This window comes from Anopheles bellator, chromosome 2, assembly GCF_943735745.2.
Source record: "Anopheles bellator chromosome 2, idAnoBellAS_SP24_06.2, whole genome shotgun sequence".
In the NCBI taxonomy this organism is placed as follows: domain Eukaryota; kingdom Metazoa; phylum Arthropoda; class Insecta; order Diptera; family Culicidae; genus Anopheles; species Anopheles bellator.
In genome coordinates this window covers 47,752,761-47,772,925 of record NC_071286.1, presented here as the reverse complement: position 1 = coordinate 47,772,925, position 20,165 = coordinate 47,752,761, and the positions used below count along the sequence as shown (strand labels likewise).

The window sequence follows — 20,165 nt, the reverse complement described above, 5'->3', positions numbered from 1 at the left end:
GTGCTATAAATCGAAAAATAACAGGTACGTTGCTAGTTTCAGTGGCACAAGGAAGTGTCGGCCAATTCCAATTAAAAATCAACGACAGTTGGTCGAATGGGTCCCACTGTGCGCCACACAGTCCTCCACATGACGGTGTTTACAACACTCAGCATGCTTTTCCTTTCTCTCTTTAACAGTCTTGCTCATGCTCTCAATGGTGCTTCCCTTTTCTTCTCGCATCTCTCCTTCTTTCGCTCTCTCTCTCTCTCTCTCTCTCTCTCCTGTTGCGCTCTCTTACTATCCTGCATCAACGCATTGCAAGTGCGCAATATACGCGATGAATCATCGCAGATCAATTATGAACTATTTCGAGCAATATGCTTGCGCCGCGAGGGTTTCAACGGCCGCGACGAGGTTTTGTGTCTGGCGTGGTTGCATTGCAAGATCCAACACCATCGCTGGTAGTGGTGATGCGTGTGATATGTATAGGGTTATAATTGAGCGCTAACAATAATAATAGATGGCGACGCCGTCGGTGAATGTCTGTTTCTTTCCGTTCACGTGGTTCGGGAAGATATTTCCTGTTCGTTAGGTGCAACTGATCACACCACGATATCCGACCAGTCGTAGTTAACGGTAGCCGAATAACCGTCGCGTTTTGATCTATCGCATTTTTTAGCGCCAAGAACAGATGGCTGAAAAGTGAACAACGCAGAGTATTAAGGAGATAAAAAGGCATTCATGCTCATATCAGCTCAGTCTTATTTCTAATTTTTCGATTGTGAACATCAAAGCAATCTTTACATTATTGTATGAGCATGAATTAAAAGGAATTCATACGGCTCCCAAGTTTTACACAATTCTTATTCATCTATATTATATTCTTATAAACTTGTGTTACTGTTTCTTCCTAGTATATCTTCAAACCACTTAGCTAATATTAGACAAACGCCCCTACATAATGAATTTCTTCAAAAATACCTTCTTATCTGCATTAATGATTTTAGGCGCGGGGCTTGAACTGCAGGAAAATGTTCTGCAGTAAATCTGTGTGTACCGCAAAGCAATAAGATTTAGCACTATCCACACTATCCACTATCTAAATATTTATTCTCAATTTATCCAAAGTTTACCATTTGAATTGCGCATCCTCCACGCTTGCGATCAAACCTACCCGGTGCACGGCGCAAGTTTTTCTGCACCGGATGCGAAGGATGATATGTGCAGTATTAACCTGCGGCAAAAAAATCCTTCCGCCATAGGGAATACGGCACCGGGGGGCGAGTGTGTTTACGCATCTGTTAACAGTGTGCTTGTTTCCTATAGGGTGAAATGTTATGAAGGATTTTTTTGGCTGCGCTGTGAAACCTTATCACATCCCCAGCAGCAAATTATTTTACGTTGTTTGGCGTTGAATGCTCTACTTGATAGCAGTTTCACGCCGTGTAACTCACAATTGGCGGTGTTTGTCCAGTTACTCAATAACAGGCAGCCGATAAGATGCGAACGACGCCTGAAAAAAGGAATCTACAGCAACCTCTAGATGGCTCTCGATTGTCCCAGCTTGTGAATTAGCCATCCTGCTTCTATGTCGACGGGATAGACGCTTTGTTTTCTACTTTTTTTACTCTGTCCTGTCCGTTGCCTGACGCTGATGCTTGTTGTTTTTTTGCACAATTTACATGAACGGCGATAAACGGCTTCACCAAAAGCACGAACTACGAGTTTGCCGGCTCGTAAGCTCGTGTGTACACATTTTAGCATCATGGGTGGGCTCGGGATAGAGGTGAGTACCGCATGGGTAATAGTTGGACAGTAAATAGGCGCATTTCTTCCCGATGAAGTCCGCTGGAGATGTAGGACGACGATGAGGTTACGGTAGATTTGCTGAAGATGATGATAACAAATATCAAACCATTGAACACCTAACAACAGCCAATTGGACTCGTCAGGATTGTATTGTATATTTACAACCATTTTATAAACAACGCATGAATCCTTAAATAGCATAACATTTCTCTAGTCTTTTATGTTGTCTTGTCAGGCTTGTTTAAAAAAGTGAATTAAATGCTTCATTAAAGGAGGCCATAATATAATGTCCGCAGATTTCTGTCAACTCCGAATCGCAAATGAAACAAATTGTGAACCTGACGCACTTTGAACATAAGAAACTGTACGAAGTAGAAAGATCAATACTGCCCCTTTGACAGGTTAAGCATTTTGTCTAACAATGAGTACTTTATCTACGTTTTGTTTTTTGTTCACACAAACGATAACAGGAGGCGACCGATAGGGAAGTGTTTGTTATACGAGTGGGCAGAGTCACCCTATAACCGATGTATGAAGTCTGTTCGAAAGCGTGCGCCTAACAGGTCACCCTCGTCCGGTATGTTTCCGTCAAAGTGAAAAGTATTTGTCACTGTACTTGATCAACTGCACCCTTGATATGAGAGCGGGTCCTAACCTCTTACTGGTAACGCGTGTTGCTATCTATTGCTCAGGTGGTCATGGAAGCAATTCAGTTTTCAGTTTTTCAGTTACTTGCAGACTTTACACATGTCGCGTAGCAAACTAGGCGAAACGTTCTATGCTACTATCCCCGTAACAGACTCATTTTTTTCGTAATTTTGGAAGATACGGCAACCGTTGGCTGGTGTAACAGTTATCCTTTTTTCGAACGTGGTTGAATCATTTTTTTTTCAATAGCATGTTCTCTAGGGTAGGTTATTGGATTCATGTGAATTCGAGCTTGGGGCATCACTATTTGTTTACAGTCATCACTCGCTCTAGCATCACCAAGTTTCGACCATTTACAACATATTTCATTACAACGAGAAATTCAAGCGGTCGAGACGTACTCTAACGCACTAGGCGCGCCATCTGTTGAATTTAAATCATGCTGAATTCTGCTCAAAACCAAGATAAAAAGCTATCCCTTAAATTTCGATATATTTTTCGGGTCTTTACAATAGCATAACATGATACTGAGCACGACACAGAGCACGAACGGGATGAGTCAGGGCATAAGCTTTGCACATCATAAGTTAAACTACAACACATTCCGTTTGACATTGTCGATCTTTGAGATAAGGATTATTGACTCAAGTGTGAATCAAAGCATTGTGAGGCCTACGTGACTCATCAGCTTGGTTAGTCAACTTGCTTCAAGCTATGGTTTCCACTCAGCAATAACGACCACAATCTTACACCATCTCCCGACAAAGGTTGTGTACAATGGTCGATAGTCGATGACTGTGACTATAGAGTTCTATAGCATCGAAAGTCCCTTGGTATTGATAGAAGCCCCAAGCATACTGTATATGGCAAAACGACACATCAGGATCGACTAACTTACATTTTACTGGAGCTACCAATGTCATTGGAAAGTCTTGCGGCTAATCAGTTGTTGATCAATTTCGCTGGGGTTATTGGATGAGCATATTTCGTTTTAGCTCATTTTGTTGAGGACTATCCTTTCTGAATGGCTTCCGTGTTTGCCTACAGTGAAACAAATTAGCGTGATAATAAAATTTTTCAACGCTTGCGGTTTGTAAAATTCTTCACCCTATCAAATCAAGGAAGCAAAAAAGTCTGATAATCCAGATTGTTCCAATTAGTACGCTAATATTTTCTCATCTGTTGCTCTGGAAAAATATCTGAAACTATACTAATTTGTGTACCTGTAACCGTTACGAAATATTCCCGGCTCTTTCTCAAGAACGTTGTTCATTAGCAACTTATGCGTGTCATTTTCTTCTCGTTTGTGTGTTCTCGTTTGTGTGTTCTTCTTGTTTATTTGTACGTACGAAATGCCCGCTTCTGCGATAAAATCTATTTCAATTTAACTATCAAATGCAGTGTAACGGTAAGGTGCGAGAATCATCGTCTATCTTTCGCGTAACTTTTTCCAATTTGATCCAATTAGAAGAGAGATGATATCAATTAAAAAATAAGCTACTTGACAAAAGACAAATGTCTCCTAGCTGAGTACGTCTTTTACAAGTTTGCGTTTGGTCTAGTTGCAGAACCATCAATTAATGAACTGTAGAGATCAGTAGAAATACACATTCATGTACACCGATTATAGAAGAATTCAAGGGATATATAGCAAATAGTGAGCAATCGTTGTAATTATCGCGATCGATCCCTAGCAGTTGGAAACAACAAAACGATGTATGACTCAGAATTCATTTTCAATCAACATCAACAATCAGAATTACAACTTCTTAATAACTTTTCAATCGGTGTTGCTGCTTAACGTGGTCGTTACACGCAACATAAACGGTGCTGAAAGCTTCAATGATTTCAAATCTGATGGTTCAGATGGTATATTTTTACCTCCGAAAAACTGGTATGGAATGGAACCGTTATATTTGATATAACAAATAGATTTTATGTGTACCAGGTATTTTTTGTAAAAGAAGTAGCAGAATATTTATGAAGAAGCAATTGCATATGCAAAATCCCGCATTATGACGTACAACTAATAAAACAAAAATGCATTTGACAAACGAAGAAAAGTAGCAAATAGTACAATCATCTACTATGCCTCGGTCGACTGTTTGTGATCACGCTTTGAAAGGTGTGTTTGCTCGTATTTTTCAAAGTAGTATACGATGTACGATGATTCCACTGACGACTAACCGAGTAGTTGTCTGAAATGAGTCACGCGCGCTACACCAATCGTTGGACAAACAATAAAACGTTTTGTCTACGCTGTAGTGCCAATCCGACATACTACAAGGTCATTTGAATTTCGAAACCGTTTGCCCCAAAAATGTTGACGATGGTGACGTGATGTGTTCCTCAATAAATGTTGCACGAATTGAAGGAAACGTTTATTGCCCGGAACGCTCTTGTTTTATGATTAATTTTTTTTAGCATAGAATGGTTTTAATAGGAGACAAGAATCACGAGTATTGATTTAACATTTGCGCAGTTTTGTTTTTTCTCAATTTGATTTAAAAAAATCCAAAACAAGATCTCACATTTTAAAGATGGTTTCAAGCGACTTGCGTCCGATTACTAAATGAAGAGTATCACGATGAATTGCTTTTAAGTACCTTCATTTGACTATCTTTTCCTCACTGCCTGATATGCGCGTGATCAGTGCAATATTCAGCGCGGACGGCATGCGATCAAATGCAGCGAACATTCAGTCACTTAATAGTATGAGGCATCTCGAGTGATTCTCTCACTCACCATTCTGTATCCTGTTCAGAAAGAAACAATACTCTATGAGATAGCCATGGTGAGTCACTCTCATTCCGTTGATTCCAGAAAAAAACACGGTTAAGGCATCTTAAGTTACTCATAATGGCGAAAACTTAAAGCACAGTAAAACTCTAACACAAAGAAGACCGCAAATCATGTCGTTTTTAAAATAAATATTGTATTGTGATTTGCACTCAGTTGTGAGATGCGACATCCCTTTAAAGCTTACGATAGCCTACACTCGCTTCAGGTCGATGACGATCGTTATAGTTCCTTGATAGATGGAAAATAAGATCTTCTCAGTTACACTGGTGAGAGTGCTACACGGGGCAAGTCATCCTCCCGTTTAAGTAATTTTTTGCAGTAAATTTCGTTATCATTCACTTCAATTTGACACACAAATAACTACCAACTGCACTTTTGTAGCAAAATACATGAGTCGAAAAAATTACAAAAGTATGAAGTATCAAGTATCGAGTTGTAACTGGCAACACACCTTTTTCGAAGTTGAACAGTGCCTAGTGTTCGAATATGACTGGCAATCTAACATAAATTTGCTTTTGTTTCTATTTCTATTTTTACCAGAGGAGGCGCGGAAAAAGGAATCCACCGTACTACTACATTGTCAAGCGGGTATTAGTCGCAGTGCCACCATTGCGATTGCGTATGTAATGCGCTACAAGGAACTATCACTGCTAGAAGCTTATCAGCTGGTTAAGCGGGCTCGCCCGATTATTTCTCCCAACCTTAACTTTATGGGGCAGCTGCTGGAACTGGAGCAAAACCTAATAGCGGACGGGAAGCTAGAACCACCGCCACCATCACCGATCATATCGCCCAGCCAGCCACCATTCTTCTTGATCGACAACTGTAGCAAGTACAACTCCTTAAGTGAGGTGACAACACGCCGCCAGCCCAATGGAAACGATGAACTGTCTACTCACGGGAACAATGGAGGCGATAACGAGGACTGTAAAAACAACAACCGAGACAGCGGCTGCAGTGTTGCCAGCAACAGTTCAACCAGCTCTGGCACCAGCAGTAGTAGCTGCAGCAGCAGTGGCAGTAGGGCCAGATTACCATGCGGTTTTCGCAACGGTTTCAACGGAATTCGGTTCCCGCCACGACTAACACTGAAACTGCCGACCTCACCAACTTCATCACCACCTTCGCCCTCGTTGTCGTCGCCATCGTCACTATCTTCCTCCTCTTCGACTGTCTCGTCCCGTGTGTCCTCCTCTTCCTCGACTCCATCACCAACGCTTGGTATTACGCCAATGCAACCCATCTGCAGTAGCAGTAGCCATACGGGTGTTAGGAACTCTACCTTCGGCAGTGCCAGACCTTCCAACATTGCTGCATGCTGTATGCACGAGCGCAGCACCAATGCATCTTGACTCCGTTTCTAGCGGCGAGCCAATGCCTAGCGGAAATGAGTTCATCGAGGTCCTACAGTCACTCGTATAAGTGAGTTAATGATAAGCTAGCGGAAGAGATCCTAATTAAACTAAACGTTGCGTACTTCTGTTGCGTAAATACGCATGAAAGAGTTGATTCGGAAGGATTCGTGAGTTATCAAATATTTTCGATGCTGCTCTTACGGACAAAGATGACCAAAATGAACCACTGTTTGCAGACAGTATAGTATGTGAACCGGATACAAAAGAAAAATAGATGGTAGTTAAGGTTGCGTGCATATGCTTAGAAATCCGTGTGATAAAATTGTTCCATGTACGAAGCACAATCGCAAACTCTGCTTTCAACCGACAACGGTCGTTCCGTTGTTCATCTTCCGTAAAAGTAAGCTGTAGACACCATCAACAGCTTACCACTATAACGTTTTTTTAAATGTAAATAATTCTACACTTTGTGATGACTCACAATCTACACCCTCCGTACATTTTAACAGTTTCAGATACCTAAGTTAAGGCTACCTAATTTTATAGTTTTCTAGCCAAATATTGTGTTTGATGTAGACTATATCTTGTTTCGTGATTTCCTGGTATGTGTTCGTTGTATCGATTTGGTAACTTCATACATGAATTGATTATATCTTGCCTGACTAACAAAAGGGAGAACTAATGCGGCTTAAAAGTAATGCCAGTAAAACTCATATCGAACAACGTGCGCCATCGTAAATGAACTAGTTGTGCAATTGTAATGGAAAAACACTCACACGTTGGAGTTACAAAAAATATTCGACCCGTGGTTAGCTGATACAGAATTAGGTATGAGGAAAAACTAAATTTAGTAACAGAGACTTATTCTTATAGGCAGTAGTTGACAGATTCTTGGCAGTTTTGCATAAATTTGAAAACAATAAAGGTTATACACTCTAAACTTCACTCTTTTGTAAAATAAGAGAGCAACTCACCCGTGTCAGATGCATTTAATTTACAATCAATGAAGCCATAACCGCTCCACAATCCTGGTCAGCAATTTAGTTTCCAAATTGAACAAAATATTTATATCAGTCTCTCAGTTCCTCGTCCCTTCCGGCAACGCGCGATGTATTGATATCTGAATGCACTACATGAACCATAAATTAATAGAGAACAATCGACAATAGATAGATGATACAGTCTAGCAGTAAAGTATAAATAAAATGGAAACAGTAGCATAGCAAAGATATGTAATATAAAAGCGTACCTTACGGTTGATGTACAGGGTTTGTATCAACACGAGCACGATGAATATATTTAAGCCGAGCAACCTTCAATCAAACATCCATATACTTGTAACGAAAACTGAATCATATGTTGTTCAGAATCAAAATCAATAGGACCAACTATTCCGATGTCACAAAACTAAAAAAGAAACAGTAGCACATTCGTTTAAAAAAACGACAATGACGACGATATCAAAAACGTACCCCACACAAACCTGGGTTTGATTGTGTTATATTTGATTGACGTTAATAGTCTTCAAAGTTCCAACAACACAGAAAAACAAATGCTAGTCTTATTTGCTAAGTTAAATATAACCCACAAGGGCACCGATTATTATTAATGATAATATGTACCGAATGTTAACATTATTTTCAATTCATTTGAATACTATTTCATTGCAATTGCTGTAAACCTTACAACTGACGAGCGTATTTGAGAGTTGAACTTGGAAAACACAAGAATATAGTGGAAATAAAAGGAAATTGTACACAAAGCTTTCATCCGACTAAAACAGGCACATTGATCTGTTCTTCTTGCACTTGCCTATCGAGCCATATTTCATGAACAAGAAAAATGAACCAGATTGAAAGAAAAAAAAACTCAAATTTGAATAGTTTTACCTTCTTTTCATCTCATTTGTGATTTAAATTAATGGCACACCCGGCGAACTTTGTTCCGCCCCAAAGGCAATGGCCCCCGCTGATAGAACAGTCGGTAACGCTCGTCGCTCTCACGCAGCCGCCCTTAGTTCGAATTCCGGGACCGGTTGCCACACAACCCGCTATGGTTTCGATTCCCGATACCGGCGTGACCGGGGGTTGGCGCGGCACCAACAACCCCGTCCGTAAAACAAACTGTTACAGAGAGCATCAAAGATTAACATTGATTAACATTAACATGCTTTTCTAGGCTTTCTTTTTTCTTCAGTTAAGCACCTTGTGATACACTACATTTTTTATTATCAGGCGCAAGAACAAACAACGCAGATTTTCTTCCGACCCGTGAACATCCCACATGTAATTGACCATGGGAAAAACATTGGTTTTCCCAATTCATACACAAACTTTCAATGATTGGCCTTGTGGTTTGTTAATGGCCATAGTGAATGCAAGACAAATCGGAAATTGAAGTTTTTTAAACTCATCGGGATCTTCGGAATGAGAACAACCACTGAGCGGACAGCATCAGCATCTCGTCGAAAATTATCTACTTGTTGATTTCTATTTTTTGCTCGACGATTTCGCGCTGCCAACCGAGCCGTTTCACGGGCAATTGTATGTTCTTCTTCAGTCATTGTATTCGCGATGTTTCGCATCCTTTTTGCATTACGGCTTTGTCGGGAAAGACTCGACCGTCTTGGTCGCCTTAAGACCGTCTTAAGGGAGAGTAAGATGTTTTTTTATTCACTGTCCAGTATTACGACACTACGCTGTGTTCGCGGATTGTTTGAATAGATTTTGACAGTTATAACAATGACAGCTAAGTAACAATCAAAAGTTTCGCGAGAATGAGAGAGAGAGAGACTCGCTGAAAACTCGCTCAACCTTTGCTTGTAGTGACGCTCTCTGTCTGGCCTTTCTCGAGAAGGGAAAAAGCCCCCCAACCCCTTTCACGCGACCGTGTGAAAGCGTGTGGGGGGCTATTTTTACTTGGGAGGAGGAGACGCTGCATTAGCGAGAAAGAGAAGCCAACAGTTGTTTGCTGTTGCGTGCTCTGTTTAGCTTTAGTCGAGCAGAGAGCGTGAAATATACCGTCTCACTATGAAGAAAAACAATGGGTTTTGTTAGATTATTGTGACTCGGCCGGAGTAAAAGTATCCTATGTGTAGCCCTGGGTTCTAAGCTACCTCCCTACCAATTTTCAGCCAAATCGGTTTAGCCGTTCTTGAGTTATAAGCATTCCAACCAACACTCTGCGACTTTCTTTTATATAACATTGTTCTATAACATCTATAACATAACTTATATACATTGTTCAAATTATTTTCCTACACAATCCCAAATGAAAACGGTAGGAAAAAACCTAATGTGTGTCTGTCTGTGGGGCTACATCAAGCGTAACGTAATGATTTTGACATTAACGATTAATGCCAAACTGCTGCGGCGTTGTCAAAACGTTTACGGCTCGCGCGAGGCGTAAACCCGAGCGTAATTATTTTTTTATACGCTTTGCTTACAAACAGAGGATAATTTATGTTCTTATTTGCTGGTATAGCAACAATATCGGAAAAAACAGATAAAAAAATTCAGAAATCAATTAATATCTCTTCGATTTCTATTTTCTTGGACCAAAAACACGAACGTAAACACGTTTCGCATTTCGTTTTTATATTTTTGCTGCCACACGAAGCGTAAACGTTTTGACATTACAAATTAGTTTTACGCTAGTTTTCACGCTTCGTGTAGCCCCCTAGTGTAACGAAATTTGTAACAACATCGTTAATTGAACCAAAGTCTGTTGAAAATGAATCTCACACACAAATACTCAAATAATCAAATACTTTTCTAATCATGATTAAAAATTATGCAGTATTTACAAAATTTGATAAAGGACAGATTCGTCCTTTCAGCTCATTTGTCTAAGGCCCTACATTGAAACTTCATTGCGGCGTTGTGTTCAAGAAATATAAGAAAGCAGTGCATATTTGTTCACAACTATGCTTTGTAAACGAATTTTTCGGACGATGGCAGTGACGTTTTTAAATTCGCAAAAGCATAACCGAAGAGAGCAAATCAACAATTTTCTTTCTTTTACGTTATTCGAAAATAGCTTCATCGCATTGATTCAATTCATAATTCGATTTTCATTTCTCTCGTTGGGTGCCAACGGCGTGTTTGAATGCCAACGAAACGTCCAAACTTTTTCGATGTTGTAGGAGATCTTGCAGCTGACAGTTCGAAATACGGAAATCTTTATTGCCGGTTCTTTCTGCCAACATTTTACCAAGATATTTTCAAAACAACACAAGGCAATATTATTTTCCAATCTTCGATTGCCTCCAATTTTCGATTGCATTCAAAACACTGCAACTGTAAAAGACGAGTTGTCTAGAATAGAAAACAGGTAACGCGTTTCCTAGAAAAACATTACCCATTGTCTATTGACATCGTTTGCAAACCATGCCGTATTAGTCAACATGAAACAAAAGTACCCAAATGTTTATGCTTATGCATAGAAATGATGTTGCTCCTATTGCCCTAAACACGGCCGCAATCTAATCTAACATTCTGTAATCTTTCTGCTTTCGGCCCAGGCTAGTGCATAAGGTGCGAAGATCATTCCAGTGTAACACGGAGAGGACGAGCAAGCACAACTACGAAGTCTCTCTGCGGACACGAGATAAGAAATCACTCGCAGTGCACGCCACGGAATGGCTTCACTAACTTTTTTGCTCAAAGTGTATCCCCATTTGATCAGGCCAAATCTGCATACAGTAAGTATCAAGTACATTCATAATTTAGCTCTATTCTTCGGAACGCTTATTTTTCACCCAAAGGTCTACAAGAATCCCAAACGATATTTGAATTTGTTGGAATATCAGAGCAAGAAGCTCCTGGAAGAGAGTGGCGTTGCTATACAAAACTTCCGCATTCTTGAAGGCAAGCAGGATGCGGATCTGTTGAGCGGCTTTAGTAAGTTCATAGTTCTTTTATATTTTGTTGTATTTCTGAATATTTTATAAGCGCAAATATCTTCACCTTTCCAGATGTAAAAGAGTACGTTGTAAAAGCGCAAATTCTAGCCGGCGGCCGCGGCAAAGGTTATTTTGATAATGGATTCAAGGGGGGAGTACACATAACGAAAAAGTAGGTAACTTCTCAAAATATCTATGGCAGCTAGTTTTGCTTATGCCACTATTATTATTTCATACACTCTTCCAGTCGGTCGGAAGTTTTGCCACTCGTGGAGAAAATGGTTGGCCATAGACTAATTACGAAACAGACCCCAAAAGATGGTATCCTCGTGAAGAAGGTAATGGTGGCGGACTTGCAGATTTCGAGTTCGTGGCCAAGCGGTGTCCGGGCTCGAAAGACGCACAGGACAAGTACACGGAGTGTAAGAAGATGGTGAACAAGATTGCCTTCGAGAAGGCCATCTCCGTGGAGCAACAGGAAAAGACGGTTGCGAAAATGTGCCGAGATCTAGAGTTTGCTTGTAAGCGTTGGACCGATATTGCTATCGACTCGATGTAACCCCCTTTTTTTATTTTTCTTCACTGCACAGCCATAGACGACTACAATGGACCTAAACTGGAGGACGGAAAAGTCACATTGGAGTTTATGAAGAGTCTACTAGATTGGTACAAAAATCAGAACAAATTGCACAAGAACTATGCCTATGGTGGTAAGTGTGCACGGTCATTAGAAGCGTATTTCGCCGTATCTTTCCGTTTTTTTTCGTATCTCACGTTTCAGCCACATCCCTCCGTGCGGCCCATGGCTTACGCAAGTCCGCTAAGCCTAATGGCATAATAGTGAAAACGTTATGCGGTCATCGGTGGTGGGCGTGCTGGAAACACCATCCTTCATTTTACTCCACTTTTTTGCTCATCGTTTTTAAGCGTAAACCCTGTTTTCATTCGACAACGGACAGCTTCGGCGATGTGAAAAATGGAGCTCTTGGAGCTTATTGAGGAAAAACCAGATTGTAGCGAAATAAAAAAGGCCAGCAATGGTCGGTGAGTTAGCCAAAATACCTGGGCAAGATGATTTCATTCTCATGGTGATTGAAAATCTACTATCTCATTACCAATACCACATTAAGATGAAATAAGGCCACATCTATTTTTCGAAATCTTTTGGTTTGTGTTGGTACAACATTAATCTTATCAACTGTAATTGCTGTTCGTGCATTTGTGATGTTTCATGATTGGTAATGTTGGTTGTACGTCCTCCTTGGTAGCTATCCTCTACTTGGCCAGCTTGTCCACCGGCGTATAAAACAAAGAATCGATGAAACATCGGGTAAATTCACCAATCAGCTCACGATCCGGCACAGACTGTGCCACACCGTATATGGCCATCTTGCCTTCGACGGGCTTGGAAGGGTTACGCATGATGTCGGCTAGCTTCGAGCGTACGTCTTCGACAAATTTGTCCGCCACACCGGACTGCGTGTGCATGTACGTCACACAGATATGTATTCTAAAAAGAAGACAGATTTGAGTCACAGAATCCGAAATAAAGCACAAGTAGCACAAGCACTACGTTGCAAGCTACACATCAAGACACCTTACCCAGGGGGAAACTGGAGGGAATTCAAATTCCACCCCAAACTATTCAGCTCGCTAGCCAGCAAGTAGATGTCGAAGTCTTTCGAACCAATTGCAATCACACTAGTGGCCGGTGTTCCGAAGATGTAGATATTTTTCATTCCACGCAACCTGGCAAAGACAAAGAAGCAACATGAGACAAGGAGGACATCAACGGAGGAAGGAATTACTATTGCAGGTTCATGGTACTCACTGCTGTTCAATGCGGCGCGTTGCAAAAAGGAAATGTGGCGCTAAATAAAAAAGGAATCGATAGAAACGGAATATCGCACGAAGAGCGCCTCTCCAAAAGAAACGCATGTTTAGGGTTGTCGGTGTGGAAACATTGTTTGAGTTTAGCTTGTAAAATTTCGATACGATTTACAGTAAGGTTGGAAGTGCTGGAGTCAAGAGCGCTTTGCGGTTCGACGTCGTCATTACTTTCTCAGCTGCTGTCGTCCAACGCATCAGCCAAAACAATCAGGATGTAGGGAATTCTCGTGTGATATCACTTCCGTCCTCGTAGGGCCATAGTCAACACTTTCCGGACTTGACCCTGCCATCAAAACGCCTTGCAAACGACTCCGGCAAGGGTACAAAAATTGCTGCTGTTTTTACCGAAAAAGCAAACAGTTTACAAATTATTTCGTCAAATGTAAACAGTTCAATTTCTCCGAGGCTGTGTTTGTCTTTGGTTTGAAATACGTTCAACTCCTGCGGAACACGCCGGCCCGGGTGTTTGTATTTGCGGCTTTGATCGTTGGGACGTTGCCCCCGCACTTGCCCCCGATGTTGGTTGCCTGTTACAAATTTGACGACCTGGACGTTCTCCTCGCCAGAACGCTTTGCCAGAAACCAGCAGTCCGCTTCGTGGGAACCGTGGTGGCAAACCAAAGCGAAATTTTCCCTTATATTTATGCGACGGGCTTCGACATTCTGTAAAGTTGGCGGAGGAACCGGAGTTGGAACCCTTGACTGCACCTCCCGACGCCACAGCGTATACGATATTTGTTTGTGAGGCGTCGTGGCTCTGGTTTGGTCAAGTGTGGGCACCAGATTTTTGAGAAAATTTTCAAAAGGGTAAGCGGATTGCAACGGAAGAGGTCCGAAATATCTTACTTCCGGCACCAGGTGTACTAACGCATGGACGTTTCCCGTTACATGCCCGAAGAGCGTATGATGGTTGGCTTCGAACTCTTCAAATAGTTGTTGCGCGTAATGCAAGCAACCGAAAAAACGTCGGTTGTTGCAGATGGCTACTGCAAAATGAAGCCGACAGTAGTTTTTGAATGCTTCCGGCGGTATAACTCCGCCTAAAACTATGATGCCTATCAAGTCTAAGAATGAGCCCCAACTGGCATGGTCCCAACAATTCATCTTAGTCCCAAATTGTTTTCGTTCCTCGGGCAACCGGACAATGCTAAGTGCGTCAACAAATTTGCAAACTTTGTTGACTTCGATGGCATCCACTTTTCCTTTTCCATCGATATACCCCCGAATAAAATACCTTGTAACTCCGATGTGCAACAAATTTCTATCGTTGCCGATTATCACGTCGTGTACGACGTCATTTAAAAAATCAGCCAACGGCGTGGGCTGTTTCTCTTTTCGGACGTACTCTTCGCCGGGCTCCTCGGCGACAAAAAGAGACCGTGTTCGTGGAGGGCAGTCTCGCCAATCGCAAAAACAAACGGCCGTCCGGGCATTCGAACAGTTTATATGACCTTTTACGGTACACCGCGTGCAGCCGTAAAATCCGTTGCTTTCAACTGTGTCTTTCACAAAGCTCCTCGCACGTGCGTCGGTGATCACTGCGCGAGGTATCACTTCTTTCGTTGTCCCTTGTATTTCCAAGTGCTGGAGGCGTAAACGCGTCGCCTCCTGGGCGACCTCCTCAAGAAGCTCGCTGCACGTCGGCATGTTCCCGAAAAACGTACCCACCACGAATGTCCACCCCATTACTCCTTCGGGGTAACAAATTCGGGCCATGATGGCCCAAATTTTTTCCGGCCATCCGTGGGGTGTTTCAAAACCTCTTAGAGGCACTTCGTCGATTCCAAGGTCATATTCGATGACGTTGGTGTTGGTTGGCAAATAATTAGCAATGATGCCGTTTGCTGAAATGCATATGTACAACCGAGAGTGGACGTTTTTCTGCTTTGTATAACAATAATTATCGGTTACTACCTACCTAATCCCCGATGCCAGTAAGTACCATTCGCTGTTTGGCGTGGTTCAAAGTTTAGCTCCGGTTGTTCAGGGAACACGCTTTGCGTGTTCATTACTATCCCGGGAACTAACGGCTCTAGAGCAACCGATATTTGGTGCACGATTCCGTCGGGTGCATTCGTTATTGTGCCAACTATCCGATGTAGACTGTGCAAAAAACTGCGCCTAGTGCTTAGCTCGTTTTCACTCAGCCGAACAGAGGGAATGGCCATCATATCGGCAAAGGAGAGATCTACGTCGCTATCGTTTCCGTCGGTTGCGGGGACATCATGGTACGTTGGTCGCGGTCGCTTCGGCATTTTCGTGTTTTACGTTCGCTAACCAGAAAAAGTAACTAACCAGTACCGCCACCGGATTCGACACTACCAGAAGTATCGGCGAGGTCTACTAGATCCGGTCGACATGTACGATTTCCACAACGCTACTTAGACTAGTCTAACAACAAGTATCGCCTGAATCGCCAGATTTTTCTTCCGCCGAAGATTTTTTAGACTGGCGAATCGGCTAGAAGGGGGATAATGTAGCGACCTCGTCATCAAGTACTCATTTGTAGAGTTTATCCGCGTATTTAAAAATGATGAAGAACAGTTTCTCAATAATCTCCCAGCAGGTCAGACGTATTCCTTTTAAGACCGTCAATCAAAAATAAATATTTCGTTTCGTCAGCTGAGGAATCAATCGTCCGCCCGACCGTCCACCAACGGATGGTCTCGTCACGCCGATCTAAACACAGTACTAAAATACGAATTTGTGGTGCATAGCAGTTTTTTTTTTCTTATTTTTTTAAATAAAATTGCGTTTATTGAGAAATTGATTTCGTGATACATCGAAGTTGATTTCCGAATGGGCACGGCTAAAGCCTCTCCACATTATTTTTGAGAAAGTTTTGTACCTATTCTTTTCCAGGTGTTGTTCGTTAGTGTACCTTAGTATTTGATGTGTTTTTCTTGAATTTTGAAGACTACTCTGTTATTGTTCTGTGTTACTATAACTATTAATTAATAGTTACGTTAATATGAAACCTAAGCTGAAAGGCGTAGAAGAGGTGAGCCAGGTGGCTGTGTACGAAGCGTACAAAGCAAAGAAAATATTACGTGGAAAAAATCTCGAATTGTTGCCACAAAAACTACGCCCTCAGGCATTAGAGGAAATTGCGCAATCCCTAATGACAACGCCTAAAGTTTGCACTGCGATAATGATGAGTTTAGTAAAAACCAATACAAACTCGACTAAGCACGGCAGCCTGGAGCAGTATGTCGAAGAATTGCGGGAATCCGGCAATGTGTATATAAAGAAACGTAGAAAGGAACGCAAATATAAAAACAAACGCCAAGCGCTCAGAGAAGCGTCAGTTGTAGAACCAGAAGCGCCAGACTCCCCTCAACGTAAGAAGAGCCGTTTTGATAATTTGAAGGTAAGTTTGAAGGTTGATTCCTGATTCGTGCTAAATGCACATCACTTCACGGCAAGCTCCATTTTTCAGGAGTTCCCTATATATTAGAACTAGCAGGCCCGGCGAACTTTGTTCCGCCCCAAAGGCAATGGGCCCCCGGTGGTAGAGCGCTCGTTGCTGTCACACAACCGGCTATGGTACGGCGTGGGGTTTCATTTCGTTCGGTCTACATCACCCCACCGTCTGCTTAACACAAACATAAACTTAACTTAAACATAACATAACTTTTGCTTGTACTACATATTGTCCAATGTACTGTTTTGGCTATCTATGTCCTCCAACTCAGCATTCATTTTTGTTGCAAATTCTTCGCTCAATTCTTTTAGTCGTTCTACATCAATGTTATCACTTTTCTTGACTAGCTTTGATCTTTGGAATCTTGTGTTGTGCTTAACTTTTGCCCTTACCAATCTCTGATCGCTACCCGTTGTAACCCGTCGGAGTCTATAAACCGCACACGGACAGAAATTCATTTTTATAATATAAATTGCACTTTTCCGTGACAGATTCCGAATTTTCCCCAACACCCGGTGGATCCCAAAGAATTTACTGGTGTCACTGAAGTTCAATGTAATGTTGCCCGATCAACTTCAAGTTGGGGCGATTCTGATGAGGTAAATATTCCAATATAAAAAAGTTTAAAAGTGCTGAAAGTTTATACCGGAATTAACTTCGTATTGTATGTACACAGGAGGAATCGCCTGTCAGGCGATTTTGGGAACGACCCCGTGAAGAGTCAGTGACGGTAGGTGCTGATCGAACGAAGGGATCAAAATTGAATTAATGAATTGAAGTTATGATGCATTACTGTTAACTACGATTAATAAAAACACATCCCGATACAATTATGAATTACTTTTTCCCTAGCCACAGATCAGCCAACGGCTGCTTCTCGACTCGGAGGACTCGGCCCCAGAGACTCTCATGGGAGAATCAGTACAGGACCCAGCCCCAGAGACTCTCATGGGCGGCGGCGGCGATCCGGTTGTGGCGGCGCGCGGCGAACTTGGCTGCGATCCGGTTGTGGCGGCGTGCGGCGAACGTGGCGGCGATCCGGTTGTAGCTGTCCGCGGATCCCGTATGTTCCCCATTAAGTCCATAGAAGATCTGCAAAATGTGGAACGGCTTGCAACGTCCGAGCATTTTGTGCATTGCTTTTGCGGCTACATTTCCGCTCATGTAGACAAAAGCAATGTAGCGCTGCACTGCAGTCGCCGTTCCGCATTTGGCGCATGCATGGACTTATTTATGGAGCGGACATTTAGCGGCCGCTGCACCTGGTTCAAGAGAAAACAAAAGTATGCTCTTGTGACCTTTCCGAACGCCACAAACGTTTTTTTTGGCAGCAATGCTAATGTTCAACGATGGCCAGAAAACCACGGAGGCATACACAGAGGAAATAAAGAACAAAATCCAAAGGTTTCTCTGGAACTCTAAGCAGCGTGCCAAGACCGACCCGTATAAAGACGGTAACATTTTTTACATAAGATTTTTTACATTAAATAAGAACATTTTATAACAATCATTGCAGAAGCGAGCACACAGGTCCAACAACCGGGTGCGACATGCTCCAACGAGAGGTGCGAGATGTACCTCCTCAGTGCATCGGAGCCCTGGCAGGTATCGGTGAGTATTTCGGATAAAATGCTACGAAACAAAAAAATGTTAACGAACAACAATGTTTACATGTATTTTTACTTGCAGTGCCGTTCGCTAGCCTCCATCCCGCCCAAGGAGCGTTTATGAAGGAAAGGCAAGGAACAGTTAGAAATTTAAGCATTTTTTTTAGGCACAATCAGACGGGTTACAGACAGGTAAGATTATCAACGGTAGGAACGGGCCCGTCACGAGGACACTAAACGGGTGAATCATTGTCTTTCTTTTTTTAGAAACACTTCGTCTCTATCCCCCGGTTGCAACGTTGCATCGCATCACGAACCAGTCGTACCGTCTACCGAATGGAAAGCTGCTACCGCCCGGCGTTGGAGTGATCGTACCAAATCTGGCCTTCCAGCATGATCCAGATCATTTCCCGGAACCGTTCGCTTTCCGCCCTGAACGATTCGAATCGAAACCAAGCTTCAGCTATCTTCCGTTCGGGGAAGGACCGCGGATTTGTATCGGAATGCGTTTCGGACTGCTGCAAACGCGACTCGGATTGGCGATGCTGTTGCAGCACTATCGCTTTGGTGTTCCGACCGGAGAAGCGAATCAGCCATTGAAAATTGATCCGATCAATTTGATTCACGGACCGGCCGGTGAAGTGTGGTTAGAAGTTGAACGCATTTCTTAATCGTAGCTGGTATCCTCAAAGGACAATTGCTTCAGTAACCAAGTTACATTTTACAGCAGCATCGTGACAGAAACGTAATAAAGCATTGTCACAACGATAAAATATAAATATATTTTAACCATTATAAGTGAACGTTTAATCTGTGCATTAAGCTTTAACTAAACATCGATTGTTTTCACTACGTGCGTACCAACATTCACCAGACATTAACCGAGAACCATTTTAAGACATTCACCGAGAACCAACCGTTATAATCCATTAGGGTCCCATATGTGTGATAGGATAAACATGAGAAGCGGTTCTGCTTACAGGAATCACTCAAAATTAATCCACTTCACAGACCGAAAGGTAAAAGTTGCTCAAACCCTCCGTCGTCGTTCGATGTCAGCGAATTCGGCTACTTATTCTGATTAAACACACACCGTGGTCTGAGCGTGTTCCGGGACCAAGCCACAAATCTTCTGCGAAGAGTACGAAAAATGCAAGATTTATTACTTTTCCGAATTTCCAATACAGCTACTTGTGGCCCTAGGAGCTCGCCTGGAGCTTTTCCACATGCCTCGTCCGTGCCCGCCTTCCTCTGGCAATTTTTCCGCATTCCAAAACAGATCAAGCCGAAGCGGAACCAGCAAACGAGTTGAAACTCTTCATTAGTGTCGATCCGCCTCTTCGATCCGCATCCGCCTATTCGATCACTTTTTCAGCGATTTGTTGATGCTCTTCAACCGTCAGCTCGTTGCGGGTCAGCGCCGTGATAACGTTCAGCAAGTCCGACTGTCCAATAAATCCATCTCGATCGAAATCTAAAACCGACAGAGAAGCTTTTAAGGAACGCATCGGAATGATGTTTTTGAAAGTCTGCAAAAAACGGCGTAGCCTGTCCTGGGATGTCGCTTGGATTGCAATGGCATCAATCGGCACAGACAGACATACGAACGAACGAACCCCTGACGAACCCCTGACGAACCCCTGACGAACCTCTGACCAACCCCTGACGAACCCCTGACGAACCCCTGACGAACCTCTGACGAACCTCTGACGATTCCGATTCCCCTGAAACCCCCCTGACGAACC

The 20,165-nt window shown here is 42.5% G+C and overlaps 2 protein-coding genes across 4 annotated transcripts in view; both read left to right on the top strand.

Moving 5' to 3' along the window:
- Window positions 1-8,351, top strand: part of LOC131212813 (tyrosine-protein phosphatase vhp-1-like) — a 19,584-nt gene extending 11,233 nt beyond the window's left edge. For all 3 annotated transcript variants that reach the window (XM_058206846.1, XM_058206845.1, XM_058206847.1), the window contains one exon: window positions 5,782-8,351. In XM_058206846.1, the coding sequence (XP_058062829.1) occupies window positions 5,782-6,593 (812 nt within the window). In that variant the 3' untranslated portion in view covers window positions 6,594-8,351. The remainder of the gene's footprint in view (window positions 1-5,781) is intronic.
- A 2,450-nt stretch (window positions 8,352-10,801) lies between these two features.
- The window catches only part of LOC131209211 (succinate--CoA ligase [GDP-forming] subunit beta, mitochondrial), a 10,949-nt gene continuing 1,585 nt past the window's right edge, over window positions 10,802-20,165 (top strand). The window contains exons 1-5 of the mRNA XM_058202221.1: window positions 10,802-10,928; window positions 11,119-11,298; window positions 11,362-11,497; window positions 11,572-11,671; window positions 11,747-11,850. Coding sequence (XP_058058204.1) covers window positions 11,236-11,298; window positions 11,362-11,497; window positions 11,572-11,671; window positions 11,747-11,850 — 403 coding nt within the window. The 5' untranslated portion in view covers window positions 10,802-10,928; window positions 11,119-11,235. The remainder of the gene's footprint in view (window positions 10,929-11,118; window positions 11,299-11,361; window positions 11,498-11,571; window positions 11,672-11,746; window positions 11,851-20,165) is intronic.